At 44.5% G+C, this 14,528-nt stretch overlaps 1 protein-coding gene across 1 annotated transcript in view; it reads right to left on the bottom strand.

Moving 5' to 3' along the window:
• Positions 1-6,810, bottom strand: part of LOC138261617 (arf-GAP with GTPase, ANK repeat and PH domain-containing protein 3-like) — a 2,246,054-nt gene extending 2,239,244 nt beyond the window's left edge. Inside the window, exon 1 of the mRNA XM_069210744.1 lies at positions 5,479-6,810. Coding sequence (XP_069066845.1) covers positions 5,479-5,734 — 256 coding nt within the window. The 5' untranslated portion in view covers positions 5,735-6,810. The remainder of the gene's footprint in view (positions 1-5,478) is intronic.
• Between the last annotated feature and the right edge of the window lie 7,718 nt (positions 6,811-14,528).

Raw genomic sequence — 14,528 nt, 5'->3', positions numbered from 1 at the left:
AATGGGACTTTGAACCTTTTTGCCTGGAGAGTGTCAGGAGATCTAGATAGGTGTCAGGCCTTCTGGGAGGAGCTGAAGAACTTCTGGATGAGTCCTGGGCTCCAGGTACCCATAGCAGATATAGAGGGATCTGGAGAGCATGGGTATGTTGGTGCTTGGAAAGGGATCTGGATCTTGTAGAGGGACCTACAGTGGAGGTTGATAACTTCCTCATAGAACAGTTTAATAGGGGCCTTAGTTATATAATGGTAAATTGCTACATATCTGCCATTTCTGCAGGACATAGTCTGGTTAATGGCAGGGAAGAAGAAAACAGTGTATTTTTTTGTAGGGTACTTAAAAGCATCAGTTTGAGGAGACCACCTGGGACTAGGTATGATTCCTTAAGGGATGTTAATTTAGGGCTTTCCATGTTTAACTGTTGGTCCGTTAACAGATATCTAGTTCTGAGGAGACTCTATGAAGCTGGACTCTTTACTTTGCTTAATTTCTTGCGGTCGAGTTTCTGACATCAAGGACCTGGAGGTAAGTAACAGCTTCTATGGTAGTTCTGAGGTTACCTTTGAGATTACTAGAAGAACAAGAACTATGTCTGATACCATATTTTATCCGAGATTTGATCCTTGCAAGAAACTTTGTGTGGTGAATTGCATGAAGGAGTATGACTCCAGAATGAGTGAATTCGCCCTGATAGTACTGACCAACTTGTAATTTCTTTTGTCAAGCCTTTTAAAGCAGTTACCACAGCTACAAATGATAAATGTGTGAAATGTACTATGCAATCGACTGGTGTTGATATATCTAAATTCAAAGCAGTGTACAGCGTTGAACTAGCGAAAAAAGTGTGGTGCAGTTATATTCATTTACTCAAAGCCAATTGAAGAGACGCCTACTGAAATAGCAGCGTTATTTTCATGATTTTGTACTTGAAATCCCAGGAACTGTGTGGAGTCTTTTGTAAACTTGACTAAATACAGTAGTTACTGTGCCTGCTTGATTTTGCTCATAGTTACACATCTTATGTGCTGCAATGTTCAGTTTTATTGATTTAGGTATCATTATTATTAATTGTGTGTACATCATAACCTCATTCATTTTTACTTTTTGGGGGGGATGGCGTCAAGTCAAGAAGTTGTTCAACCTCCACCCTTCTGTAAGGATGGAAAACCAGATTTAATGTGGTGTGAGTGGTTTAGAATATTTGAGAATTATCTTACAGCAATTGAGCTAATGAATATTCACCAGTTAGGAAAACAGCCCTCTTATTTAACCATTTGAGTGTCCCTGTGCAACGTGTTTTTGACAATTTATCACCCATTCCAGCACCTCAAAGTGAAGATATTCAATGGAATGTTTATGTGGAGAGGAAAGAAAAAAATAAGAAACAATATTCGAATTAATCCAGTGTTCTGTTAGAAATATTTAATTTTGCCAAGCGCAGGCAGTCAGCTGAAGAATCGGTTGAAGAATATATAGCTATGTTGCATGTATTATATTAGCACCCAAATTATATTGCAAAAAGCACTGAAAGGTCCATTGTTACTTCTAAAGTTTTACCTAATCATGGCGCTCATTCGGCTGTTGGTTGTGTGGCAGAAGATGATTCTATTTGTGCTCAGAACCTTGATGGCATCAACTGCATTCCAGGATCGAGAGTGTTAGCCTGGAGGCAGTTCCCTGAGACCTCTTGGCGTGGAAGGTAGTCTTGCGGTCGTGGGTCCATTTCAGAATAAAGAAATGTTCTAATCCACAAAGCGTCTCCTGAAAGATTTTATCGTCGTGGATTACATAAATATTTATCTTCGGTGGAGGACCTGCTACACCCTTGTTAGCATAACGTGAGGGGGTTCTCCTTGAACCCAAATGATTCATGGTTTAAACCACTGTCTCAAAAACTTTCAATAACTTCGGCGTGTATATTCTTAAGAGAGGTGAAGGGAATATGATACTGTTATTAAAATTTCCGAAAAGAATAAACTTCAAACCTCACCACATGGCATTAGAGAATAAACAGCATGGTCAGGAAAGAATGCCATTGACATCCGGCGCAACCAACAGACTAAACCAGAAGGAATTCCTCCCATGTATATTAAAGATATTTATGTTCACTCATGTAAGCACAATTCATCACTTCAAGTATCCTTCCTCATCACTCACCTGGTGCGTGTGACCATGGGCTGATTTGCTCTTATAAATGCCCTTAGTAACTTTACAGCATTATTTGGTCGAAATGTTGAGCATCTGCACATAAATAATAGTGTTAGCTATCTTTTTTATTTAAGAATGCTCTAGAATTGGAGGTCAATATCCGAGATTGGAAGGAGGAACGTCTGAAGTAGCATTAGAAAGCACTCATTGTGCAAAAAGCTATGGACTCGGGAAAGGACCTTCCAATCCAGTATGAGAGGTGTGGAAAAGAGAGACTTTTGACCATGACTGTAAAGTGCTCGCGCAGACCTAAGAATAGGTTCCATCTCAATGTAACACCATTGCACAACTCCCTTCAGCATGGCAGAAAGGGCCTTAAAAATCTTTGTACAAATCCCTCCAGCGGTTGCTGAGCCCAGTCCCACCTGTCTAGAGTGAAGTCTGGTAAAACAACAGGGAGCCCCTGGAACAGGAGGGTCTTTAAATATAATGGATACAATCCCTGGAGCGAACAGGTACTATGCAGAGCCTAGAAATGTGCACCAAAAAATCCGTACCTAACAAGGCACCATAGAAAGCCCATAAATGTGCACCACAGCGTCTGCAGAACATGACACTCAGAACAACCCTTCGCCCCCAAATAAAAAGACTGAATGGCCCAACAAGTAGCCCAAAAGCCTGAGTGACGTACTGCACATGGATTGCTCCCATGGTGCCTTGTCCCCAAACATGCATCCATTTGTTTCCTTTGTGTTGGCATACAGAGTTCCGGTTGATCCTACACGCAGAAAACAAACCCTGCTGCAGGATTCGTCGCTTATTTCCGCACAAAGCGCCGATTCCTCCCACACACACCGGTCCGCAGACAGACTGTGCAGCTCAGCAAGGCCACCCAGCCTAGCACTGACAAGCAGCTTCGGGGGCTTCTAATATATGAGCTGAATATAAAGTCTCCGTCTGACCTCCACTAAGTTCTACAAGCGCACGCTATGAAATATTCAGTGAAATAACATCTTCGCTATTAGGAGAGTTGACCGGCGGCTGAGCGGCAAACAAAATGCGCGGTGCATTCACAAGATGGAGGCACAGTTCATAAACTGCAAATCTACAGTAATGTTAATGTTAGAGGTGCCGAAAGCTTTGGGACAAAGGTAACCATCGTCAGGCGCGGTGAACCTTCCTTCAGCGAAAATAAAGTAATGGGAGACCCAACCCTGTGCACACAAGAGATGATTTCAAGGGCAGCATCTGGGCACGTGGGGTTTTCACGCTCTAGATTAGGAAGTGAACCCAGAGCTTCAACACTGGGGTCTATGGCCAAGAGGAGTCTGGAAACTTGAGGGGCTCAACCCATGTGCCCCAAGGAGACAGGAGTGCTCAACGCCAGACTTAGGGTTGATGTTTAAGTGAAGGAATGGGACTCAGCCCCTCAAAGCCAATCTCTGGCTCACCTGACGGTCACTAGTGTGCCATGGGCACCCCTCAAAGTCCCTTTAACCCACTGCAACTTCCTCAAAGACTTCACCACCTCAGAGAATCCTAGAAAGCATCTAATGACCCTGGGTGCTTCAAAAAGGCCCCCCCAAAAACATGCTTGGCTGGAACACTTCAGAGCACGCTGGAAGCTATGAGGGCATCTGTGGCTCTATGAAAGCAGGCAACATTCCAGGATACACATAAAGGCCTACAGCATTTATGGCACCCTTCAAATCATCTTTCACTACATTACCCCGAGGGCAATCTAGGTTTGCCCAAGTACATGCTACAACAGCTGTGACATTTATATATATATATATATTTTTTTAAACAGATGAACGACCTCTATGCTTGCCAGTGAAACACCGCCCCTCATTCAAGGCCATATGAATGATCCACAGGGCCATTTCATAATTAATAATTACTTATCCTAGTGGATGAATGGATGCTCTTTTGCCCAACACGGGGCCTTTGATTTCTAGGCTATGTTCCGCTCACTGTGCCAAGATATAGGAAACAGAGTAGGCAGTAGGTTATCTTGCTAGCTGCAACCACTTGGAAATACTTACCAACTGTGCGTAGCACCAATGTAATGATTATCGCCTAGAGGTTATTTGTGTCAAACTATTGCTTACCAAGGCCTTACCTACATAACAATACATACCCATGAATAGCTGTAGGTCGTAAGCAGCCAGGACATCCCAGAATGTCTCCAGGCGCCCTGGAGCATAAAATAGGTCACCTGATATTCCCCAGGGAGCCTTAAAATCCACCAGAGCATAAATAAAATACTCCTAGGTGGACATCAAACACTTTGGACAGTCTGGTACCAATCACTTATTCTTTAAAAAAAAAAAAGCCTTACATCTCCACCAATCTGCTCCTTGGTACTCTGAGGAGCTGGATGAGCAGCAGCTCCTCTGTGAAAAAAACACAAACAAAAAAGAAACCGGAGATGCTGACGGCCTACTTATTCCCAATCCGCCCACACTGATTTTCAAGCTGCTCTCCATGCTTACAAAATCCTGCTTTTAACTATACATGCCACTTTCAATGCCGAGAAAATAATTCATTCTTCACATTCTGCAAAAGAGGTGTTCACAATTGTTAAATGCTTTGGCGACCCAGAATGCTGTTCCAGTTTTCACACACTTACAGAACCTCTATTATGCACTCTCAACCTTCTTCTGCAACAACGTAGCCAATATCTAACATCCACTGACCTCTTCCCTTTCGCCACTCTCGCATGTCTCTTCTTCCTCTATCTCTTCACTCAAACCAGATCCTCTCTACTAACTTTACCCTGTCCAGAAGGCAGAGCCTTCAATCACTTCCAAAGAAAATCTATAGGAAAACATCTCTTCTCGCTCTTCCTCTTGCCATATCTGTTGCACATCAAAGGTGCTTTATCCTATGCATTTGATTTTTGACAGGGACGTGTTCAGAAGGTAGGTTTAAATGTAAGTTAGTTGTTCCCTCTTACTTATCCATCACATAAGATTCCTCTTCAAGGAGGCTCAGAACCTGGCATCTCACTTGCATCTTGTTTTCAGGCCTGTAGTCGCCGTGCAGAGTAATCACACCCTCTGTTTTCCGCCCTTCGGTGTTGTATTTTCCAACTGCCTCTGTTTTAACTGAAATGCACCCCGCACTCCTACCGCCAGCAGACCTTGGTCATTTCGTTATGGTCCCCATCCCCTTTCATGCGTTCCCTGGCCCTCTCCTGCAGTGCGTGACAAACAATGTTACCCGAGTGCTAGTCTAAGAAGATCCCATGCTTCAGGATAGAGACCTAGGACGCTAGAGGCCCCTTCCCCGTATTCCCCAGTGATACCACCATGGTCAGGTACTCACCCTCTATGGCTATCACGTGTTCTCGGATGGTGCTCTGGAGTCCTTGGTCCTCTATACGCTCCACCAAGTCGTAAATGGCGTAGATATTGGGGTGCACGGACTCGAAACGTTGTATTTCAGCTCGGATGGCCCCGGAGTTTGAGAGGGTGAAGGGAAGCGGGGGACCCGAGCCCAGCGATCCAGGGTACTGGCCACCCCCAGGTGGCGACTGCGAGGTGCTCGGGGGCAGTGGTGGTGGAGGCGGTGCGAAGTTCATACTAAGGGTGTAAAATGGGCAGTGAAGGCCCAAAGACACACGGGAGTTCGTGCTTTCGAGGGGAGCTGAAGAAGGGCACGCGCTGTGTCGATTGCAGTTGCCTGCTGTGGTAGTGTGTGTGGGAGGTGGGGTGGGGGGGGGGGGGGGTGGGGGGGCGTTAGATACTAATTAATAGAAGATAGGTCATGCATGACAGGGAGGATCCTGGATTTGTGGGGGCAGGTAAGGGGTAGCTGTCACTGGGCCTTTAATGTCTGTAAGACGGACGTTAGGGGTCTGCCAGAAGAGGAGGGACGGTCTCTTTCTCCTCGTAGAGCTCTATTCCAGAGAGGTGGTCCTCTCTTTCCAGCAGACTGATTTCTTTCTCGGATGTGGGTGGTATCGGAATATGCTTTATCTTTGGGGGTGTCCCCTGAGAATCACTGGCGCGCGCTCTCTCACTAGGGGAAGCTTTGTCTTGGCGTCGTTGAATAGGAGGCTTCTCTTGAAGGGGGTGGAAGGCTCTCCCCTGTATTGCCCTCGTCTTCCTATTCTAGCTCTATTTCTCGAAGGCCTGTCGCTGTCAGCGAGGCGGGTGTCTTCGCTACCAGCAGTGCCCAGCGCTGCTCAGTAACGACCACAAAGCCGAAACAGCACGGGGCCGCAAGACAGTCCGGGGGCTGCGGAAAGGAGAGGAGCTGAGGCTATCCTCTGACGGCGCGGAGAAAGGTCGCAGTACGCTACGGGTTTGAAGGAGATCCTTGTCCAAAGGGGGTGAGAGGGCTCGTTACCCTGGGGAGGGAGTCCAATTGCGATTGAGGGGTGTTCAAGTCTTGCGACGGGGGAATGGGAATCCCGTCACTAAGAGCTACTTCCCGAGCCTGGAGGTTGTTTGTCCTTGAGGGCTCCTTTCGCATCTGCTGCCTTCAGCTAACGGTTGTGCGGTGATGGAGACTTGTGGCAGCTAGTAGGGCCTCCCGGCGGCGAAGATGCGAAGCGGGAGTTTTCGCCGGAGTGTGGGGGCGCCTCACGCCCCCAGCTGCTGCTCCTCCTTTTCCTTGGTGGCAGGCGCACTCTGCCTGCTCCAGCACCCAGTCTGAACGGCAGAGGCACAAAGCCTAAGGGGGCGGATGAAAGGGAGGAGTTTGCGGGGGTGGGAGGAGGAGCCTGCCGCCTGGACCCTACCCACACACATAGAGCCCACAGACCTGCAGAGCCCCCCCCTCAATAATTTTCTTTGGCTCTGTGCACCCCCTGCCACAACCATTGTGACAACCAGCGCTTTGCAGAGCCCCTGCCTCCATATATACTTTTCCCCACCACACAGGGAACATATCCCTGCAGATGAATTCTGCTAGTCTGTCTGAGCACTGCGTCATATATATTTACATAGGCTCTGGAAGTAAGGGTGAGATTTTGGGGAGGTCCGGGGTAGGCGACGGAGGTGACAGGGACGGTGCTGCAGAACCCCCTAAAATAACCATACTGGAGTTCAGAAAGTGAATTAGCAATAAGGAAGTGCTTACATTTTATTTTTATCTTGTCACGTTTGCTAGGAGTTCAAAGAAAGTGACCAAAGGTAGAGGCAATGTATTGTATTGTAATCATATTTATATAGCGCTTACTACCCCTGATGAAGCGTCGAAGCGCTTTTCGGTGAGTAGCACGCTACTCTGGAACCCAACAAGAATTAGTGATGGATTAGTATCGGGAAATAATGAGTACAGTTTTAGTATTATTATGAGTTCATTTGAGCTGCGGATATGAGAGTTTGTTAGTTAGATTGACTGGATTAATGGAGGGGTGGAGGAGGAAAGAAGTCCAGCAGTGTTAATTGGGAGTATATCCTTCATTTACTCAACCCAAAGGCTTGAGATGAGGAAAGGGGGAAGGAGGAGGGAAGAGTATGTGGAAGGGTTAGGGAGACCATAGTAGCAGGGTGAGATAAATGCGGGAGAATTTAGTAGGGTTGTGTGGGAGGTCACAGTAGTAGAGTGAGGTTTGGTGAGTTAGATGTGGAAGCGGAGGGAAGAGCTTAGGCAGATATCTATTTTTCTTTTTCTAACTGCGAAGTTAAAGTATTTTGTAAAGTGACATATCTCACCATTTGCTGCAGTACATACAGTGTAAAAAGAAAGACTGAATGATGTCAGTGTTTTCCTAACACACCAAAATTTAAATGCCTGTGAATTAACGGTAAAAATATATTATCAGTTTGGAAAACACATTATTTGTAGTTCTGTATTGACATTTAAGAAAGACTGTAATAGGATCAAGACAATTTACTTGGTGACCTGCAAATGCTAAATATTTTCTAAAAATCGATTTTACACACTTTATTGTTTGTGTGCTGTAATGTTTTATTGGTGAAACTCCAGGTCAGTCAATTTTTGTGGTCATTTCAGTGGAAAATGTGTTGTCTGTAAATGATGGTGCATTGCCACTCCATACATTTATAATCTATTTGTGAAAGTGCCTTCCAAAATGGAACAGCACTACATACCACACACTTTCCTGCTGAATGGGCTTGATTCATATTCATCATCATCATCTCCTTTATTTCAGCAATTCACCATAAAAGCACAAATACAAACAGACAAAGTTAAAAAAAGGATTGCATTAAAAAAAAACAATTAAAATCCATATGAGAGGAAGTCTAACTACCAGCAGCAAGAATTGCATTTTTAAGAAAAACTGTTAAAATCCATAAAAAGAGATGGTCAAACTACTATCAGCAATGATTAATAAAACGCATGCATAATCAATATAAAAACAGGCAAAGTCATAGATAATTAAAAAACAACAGGTTAAAACTTCATACACACTAAAAAAAATAGGACAACCAGGTCGCCAATAATAAGTGCAGATTGCCAAATCCGCCACACATTTAATAGAAAGTTGGAGACGGCAAAGACAATGGACTGCGATGTATCAGTTCTAGCCTTAAAGCAGTCTTGTAATCTCTGATCCCAAAATGAGTACAAAACAGCAAAAGTCACCTTCTCCTGGATGCATGGTACAATGAAAAACAATAAGAACCTACTCAATTGATTCAGGTTCTTCAGGGAAAAAAGGACAACACAGATCGTAGTCAGAACGGGTTGATTCCACTTTACTGTTGCTGTACGTAGGGGCAGGAACCCAATATGACATTTCACATTAAGTGACTTTGCTAATGGTGGGTCTACATCATCAAAATAGCCTTCTAATTTATAATCATCTTTGAATTCCAGGAAGGGAGCAGTGAGTGCTCCCCCGTGCCTAGGAAATCTTTTATCCATATACAACCAATAACTCTCCTTGAGCACAGTTTTTGAGAGTGCTCAAGTGCTCTCCAGGGCTGACCAGAGCTCCTCACGGTCGATTTCAGTAAGACGTTTAATAAACTGGAGCCAGGGTATCCTCGTGGCACCGGGTCACCTCAGAATTTCCTCAAACCCCAACCAAAATGTCAGCAATTTGGAAGAAGCCCAAATCCGCCTCCAATAAATCAGGGGTCTAAGATCCAGTTCTAAATGCCAATGGTCTATGCCCCATCTCAAGCCTTAGTAAAACAAGTGACGTGCTAACTGGGAGATTAAGTGAGAAGCGAAGGAACCTATTCTCCACAAGTTCATTTTCTATACCTGTTCTTTGTGTGAAGTTTGGATTTTTCACAATTCCTGTGACTTCAGTGATGTAACATTGATGGCAGCACCCCCCTCTCTGAAAATTGCTCCAGTACCACTATAAATTTGTTGACTAGTTATTGGGATGAGACTGTCCCTTGCATAGTATGCAGGCCTACTCCCTTGCCATGCTCAACTACGATTATATCTGGCATTCTCACTTTTATTTTGGCCCAGGCTTCTTGTCAATGTAAGCTTGTGCACAGAGGCCTAGGCTTGCCATGACTATGAGATGTCTTGAAACGATTCTGTGATCCGAAGGGTTGCACAAGTGGGTAACCTCGTTATTGACAACTGAGGGTGAGAACTTTATTGTCAGACATTGGAAATGTATTGCCTACATTCCTGTAGCTGGAGGCAGGAGACCCAGACACTGAAGTGAGAACAATGGAGACGGGGCTGCCTTTAGAAATTCTATCACCCTTTTTAGATAGCAAGCAGCTGCTGATTAGTCTTCCTGGGCGCTAACATTTACGGGAAGGCAGGGGCGAAGGGTAGATTCTGATGTGAAAAGTGAGGAAGCCTTTAGATGAGGCCTCACCTTTTGTCTTTCTCTGATTACTACTTCAGTTGGGCTGATGACAGCTAAGTGCAGAATCTCCACACCTCTTTGTGCCTCTGTTGTTGGTGCTTGAGGATGGAGCCCGCCCCAGTTCTATTTGCTGTGAGAAACGTTACACTAAACAAAAAGTGTTCCTGAAGGACAACTTAGAAATGACACTGGGAAGGAGAATCACCACGAACTGGTAATACAGTTTGAGACAGTGCAATAACATCAAAGTGGGACCCAAACCACTCCACTTTGTTCCAGATCTAAGTACTTAATAACCAAGGAAGGTGTACTCTGCTGCATGCTCAAACGACTTGTGCAACCAGGGCTGACCGACAGCCAGTCTCTCACCTGAAGTCTTGATTTTATTCTGGAGGGGCTGTGTACCTTCCTGAAGCACCCGGAAGACTGCCTGCCTTCTGAGAGAGGGAAGGAGCCTGCCAGAATGAGACTGCCCAGGAGGAGCAAAGTCCAGCGTGTCTTCAATGGCTTTGGGATATTCAGGAAAAAGCAGACTGATCAAAAGCAGTCTGGGGGGACCCTGGTGCTCGTGGGCCACTGTTTCCTCCTGGAGCTTCAAATCTTAAACTGTGTGATTCTCAAATGCCTGGGCAGAGATGCAACAGCATGATTACTGAAAGCCAGGGTAGGACTGCCACAGTGTCATTTCCAAATGCGTGGGTGGGAACTGCATATGCCTGATTGCCATTGACCCAGATGTGGCCTGCATCTGACTCATTACCACAGACCCAGAGAGGGTTGCATCTGCTTGATTGCCACAGGTCCGGATGAGGGCTGCCACTGCCTGGGTGCAATAGGCCCAGTCTGGGCTGCATTGATCTGATTGTTGGTGGACCAGATGGGGGCTGCACCTACATTTTTTTCCTGAGAATCCTGTGACTACTTACTCTTGCTACTCTGAGAGTCAAATGGAGAGGGAGCTACCTCTTGGCCCAGCTTGCAGAGCCATGGTAGTACCGTCCTTAGAACCTCAGTGGCAAATGCCCTCAGTCCCTATATTTTAATCTCCATGGCCCCTGCCTGCCCCCTGGCCACCAAACAGGGTCTGACAAGCAGCTACTAGATCCACAAAAGCTACTTCCAACTTGTTTTAACAGAACAACAGCTTGTACATACCTTGCACACAGTAGTACCTGAATAGTACAATGGCAGATAAAAGGTTAGTGGAGGTAGACTTTGACAGCAGTCATTTGGAGAATACCTGTAGCTGATCAAATGAACCTTCAGAGATTCAAAGAGTTCAGGAGAGTGAACGGTATTACATTTGAAACATGGATTCATGATGCGTTGCATTGCTGGAATGGGTGGGTGACAGGGGTATGCTTCAAGGATTTCAAGCCCTTAACCAATTGCTGGTGACAGTGTGATTCAAGATGAACTGCTCTACCCTACTTAAGCAACACCCTTCAGACTTAATAGAAAAGGATCCAGTGAAACTTGCAGTTTTGGCGGGCAAGTCGTTGGCTAACAGGGTCAGCCATGGACTGGGGCAACATTGCTCTAAGCCAAAGACAGAGAGAATTGTACAACAGACTGGTTCCAAACTAGAGGGTTAGGGCCAGTGCAATCCCCAAAGGTCAAAGGGAGAACATGAGCAAAAAGGAAATTAGGTTCCATGTTAGGAACACAAGGAGAAGATAGAAGGGTCTTCCAAGTCTTTCACTTGCTACAAGTGTCACAAGGAGAGACCTTACAAAAGAGACTGTCAAGTGAAAGATCCTTTAGCAGCTGTACCATAATAGCTATTGTGTTGTCTGTGGGTGAAGGGATCTAAGAGGGCTCTGTTGCACTCAACTTGGTTGCAATGGATGTTTAGGAAAGGAACCCCAATGCCTTCAAGCACATCTATCCAAATACCATGGCTTTTGCATTGGAAACAAGTATGAATTGGAGGAAGTTTCCTGATTTAAAGAATACAGGTGCTACTAGCACTATGGATGAGTGGAAGAATCTCACACTGGAGGGGATACTCCCTGAGTGCAAAGGCACATGATAGGTAGCAAGCAAGTATAACATGTAGTATCTGATTGCTCGAGCTGAGATATACATCAATGGGAAGTTAGCCATAGTTAACGTAGGGGTGAAAGAGGAGCAAGGTACTGAATGTCTATTGGGCAATTACTTTGTTGCACCTTGTTTAGTACCAGTACCAGAAGTCTATATTGCTTGGACCATAACAGCTGTGTTGATAAGGGCACAGACCACGCAACAGCCTCAGGGCACTTTAGTTCTGCCTGGCAACTGGGACCCCCATAGATTTGCCTAGACCAGAGCAAGTTAATAAGTGGATTAGGACAGACTCTGAGAAGGTACAGGCTGTGGTGTCCATTGCCCCTGCTACAGAGCTAGAGCTCGCCACTGCGTGAAAAACGAACCAAAGATTGATGTAAATCAGCCCATGAGGGCCAGAGTAATGTAATTTCAAAATTTTGCCTTTTTAAAATTCTAGATCAAAGAAATGAGTGTGTGTTGCTCTGCTTTATCTTCAGGAATTACCCTCAGGGTGGACCAGGGCCCGGGGGTCACCACATCTGTTTAATTAATTTATGAGGAGAGGAACATGCGTGGTGCCACCCTCCCGAGCCAAACATCAGCCCCAAGGACCACATCACCCATGAGAACAACTCAAGAGTGTTCAAGGGACACCAGTCCCCTGGACAACAAAGTAAAGCTGACTACTGGAACACCATTATGCTCGTTAGCCTGCTCCCAGGCAGCCTGAGCACCAGGTATAGTGCAGATGGTCTCCTTTAATTATAATACTCAATAGTTATTGAAGAATATAGCAATGCTCATATTAACAAATAACTACATTTAAATATGGTTATTGATTACATCTGTGTTAATGGTGAATACTAGCATGTGATTACTGTTTTTTTATTAGGGTGACTGCTTGATACAGCTAGTAGGCATGTCTTGTATATATTAATGTGGTGACCCCCCTGACAAAGCCAGTAGACCTGTCTTATAAATAACAACACTCCCTTAGGTTGTGATACTGCATCTGGTATGGGCGGTAGTGTGATTACAGGGTTCATTATCTAGTACGGGTGTAATATGACATGAGGGTGTTATTTGATGTATTTCCATCTACCTGATGTATTTGTTAGTGATGGAATGCATAGTATTCAGTAGTGTTTGTGTAATAAAAGAGATAAAAAAACAACAATTATAATTTGAGTGTTGTGGTTGCATGCCAGCGAGTTGGGATTGCTAGCCTAAACCATCTCCTCTGAGTAGGCCTTGGACTGCTCTGCTTTGGTGCCTTAAGGCAGTTAAGTATGGCAGTGAGGTTTTTGGTTCCTAGTCATGAGACAATTGCAGACCTATTACTTGTGAAGGTTTCACATCCTTTGCAACTAATAACTCAATTTCCTAAATTAACACAGGGATTTCTGACCAAAGTACAATCGTCATCTCCTCATACACGCAACATATGTGGAAGTAAGCTGGTGTGCCTACCACTTCTCCAAAGATTACCACAGCCAAACTAATGGGTTGGTAGACAATTTAATAAGACCCTTAACCCTTTAGCTACTGAGGCTCCCCTGACTTCCCCAACCCCTCAAGTGCTGAGCCTTTTTTGTTGATGTTTAGGCTACTTTGCACATAAGACTTCATTTCAACAAAATTGTTATTGAAGTGTAGTGTGATAGAGGGTACAACGGTACATATTTGGCATTGGTTTAGCAAGCAAGAAAATAGGACATTAGGTAGTGCAATAACTGACATAACTGATATGGTTAAAAAAGAGAGCCCATGAGAATGACTGACACATGAAATCATATAAGTACATAGTGAGAGTTTCAGCATGTCGTCTACAAATCAATTAGTACTGTGATATCACTATGTACCTTTATCGTCAGACTGACAAAGAAGAACATTTAGTAATAAACCAGAACAACAAAACATTAAATAGAGAAAAGGAAGAATAAAAGAGAGAAAAAGGGGTATCTTGAAGGTTGGACATTATATAGATCGGAGTTCTAAGTCAGGCAGATCCGTGTCAAAGTGAATATGTGAACAAAGATGTGCTTTAGTTATTATTTCATAGTAGATCATTTCTAGGCTGACTATGGAGGTTTAGGTTTCTAGAGATAGACGTCTAGGGTGCCACACAATTTTTTGAAAGGTGAGAGTTAGTGAGCTCTCTGAAAGCATGTATTGTCAGCACTTCCAACAAAATATATCAAAGCCAATCAAGTGAGAAAGAAGAGATTTGGAAAACTCTTCCATTCAGGGAGTATCAATTTGGCTCCTATAGCCAGCACAAGGTGAATCAGTTGGCGATCTGTGGGCGACAGTTTAGGAATATTAGCAGCTGCATACATGCCAACAGAGCCATAGTAACATCAATATCTAGTGGGGATGTCCTAAAGATTTTTTGCAGTTAATTTTGAATTTGGTGCCACAAAGGACAGACATGTTTGCAATTAAACATGTGGGAATTGTCTCCAGATTCAAGGTCGCAGTCCCAACAGAGATTTGATTCAGAAAGCCCTAATACTTGGAGTTTTGTTAGGATTATGCGTTGTGTAATATCCAGAACCTAATATGTGACAAAGCACGAGTGATC

Source organism: Pleurodeles waltl, chromosome 10 (genome assembly GCF_031143425.1).
Source record: "Pleurodeles waltl isolate 20211129_DDA chromosome 10, aPleWal1.hap1.20221129, whole genome shotgun sequence".
Classification (NCBI taxonomy): Eukaryota; Metazoa; Chordata; class Amphibia; order Caudata; family Salamandridae; genus Pleurodeles; species Pleurodeles waltl.
Note: the sequence above shows the minus strand (reverse complement) of the source record. Positions and strands in the feature narration are given on the sequence as shown.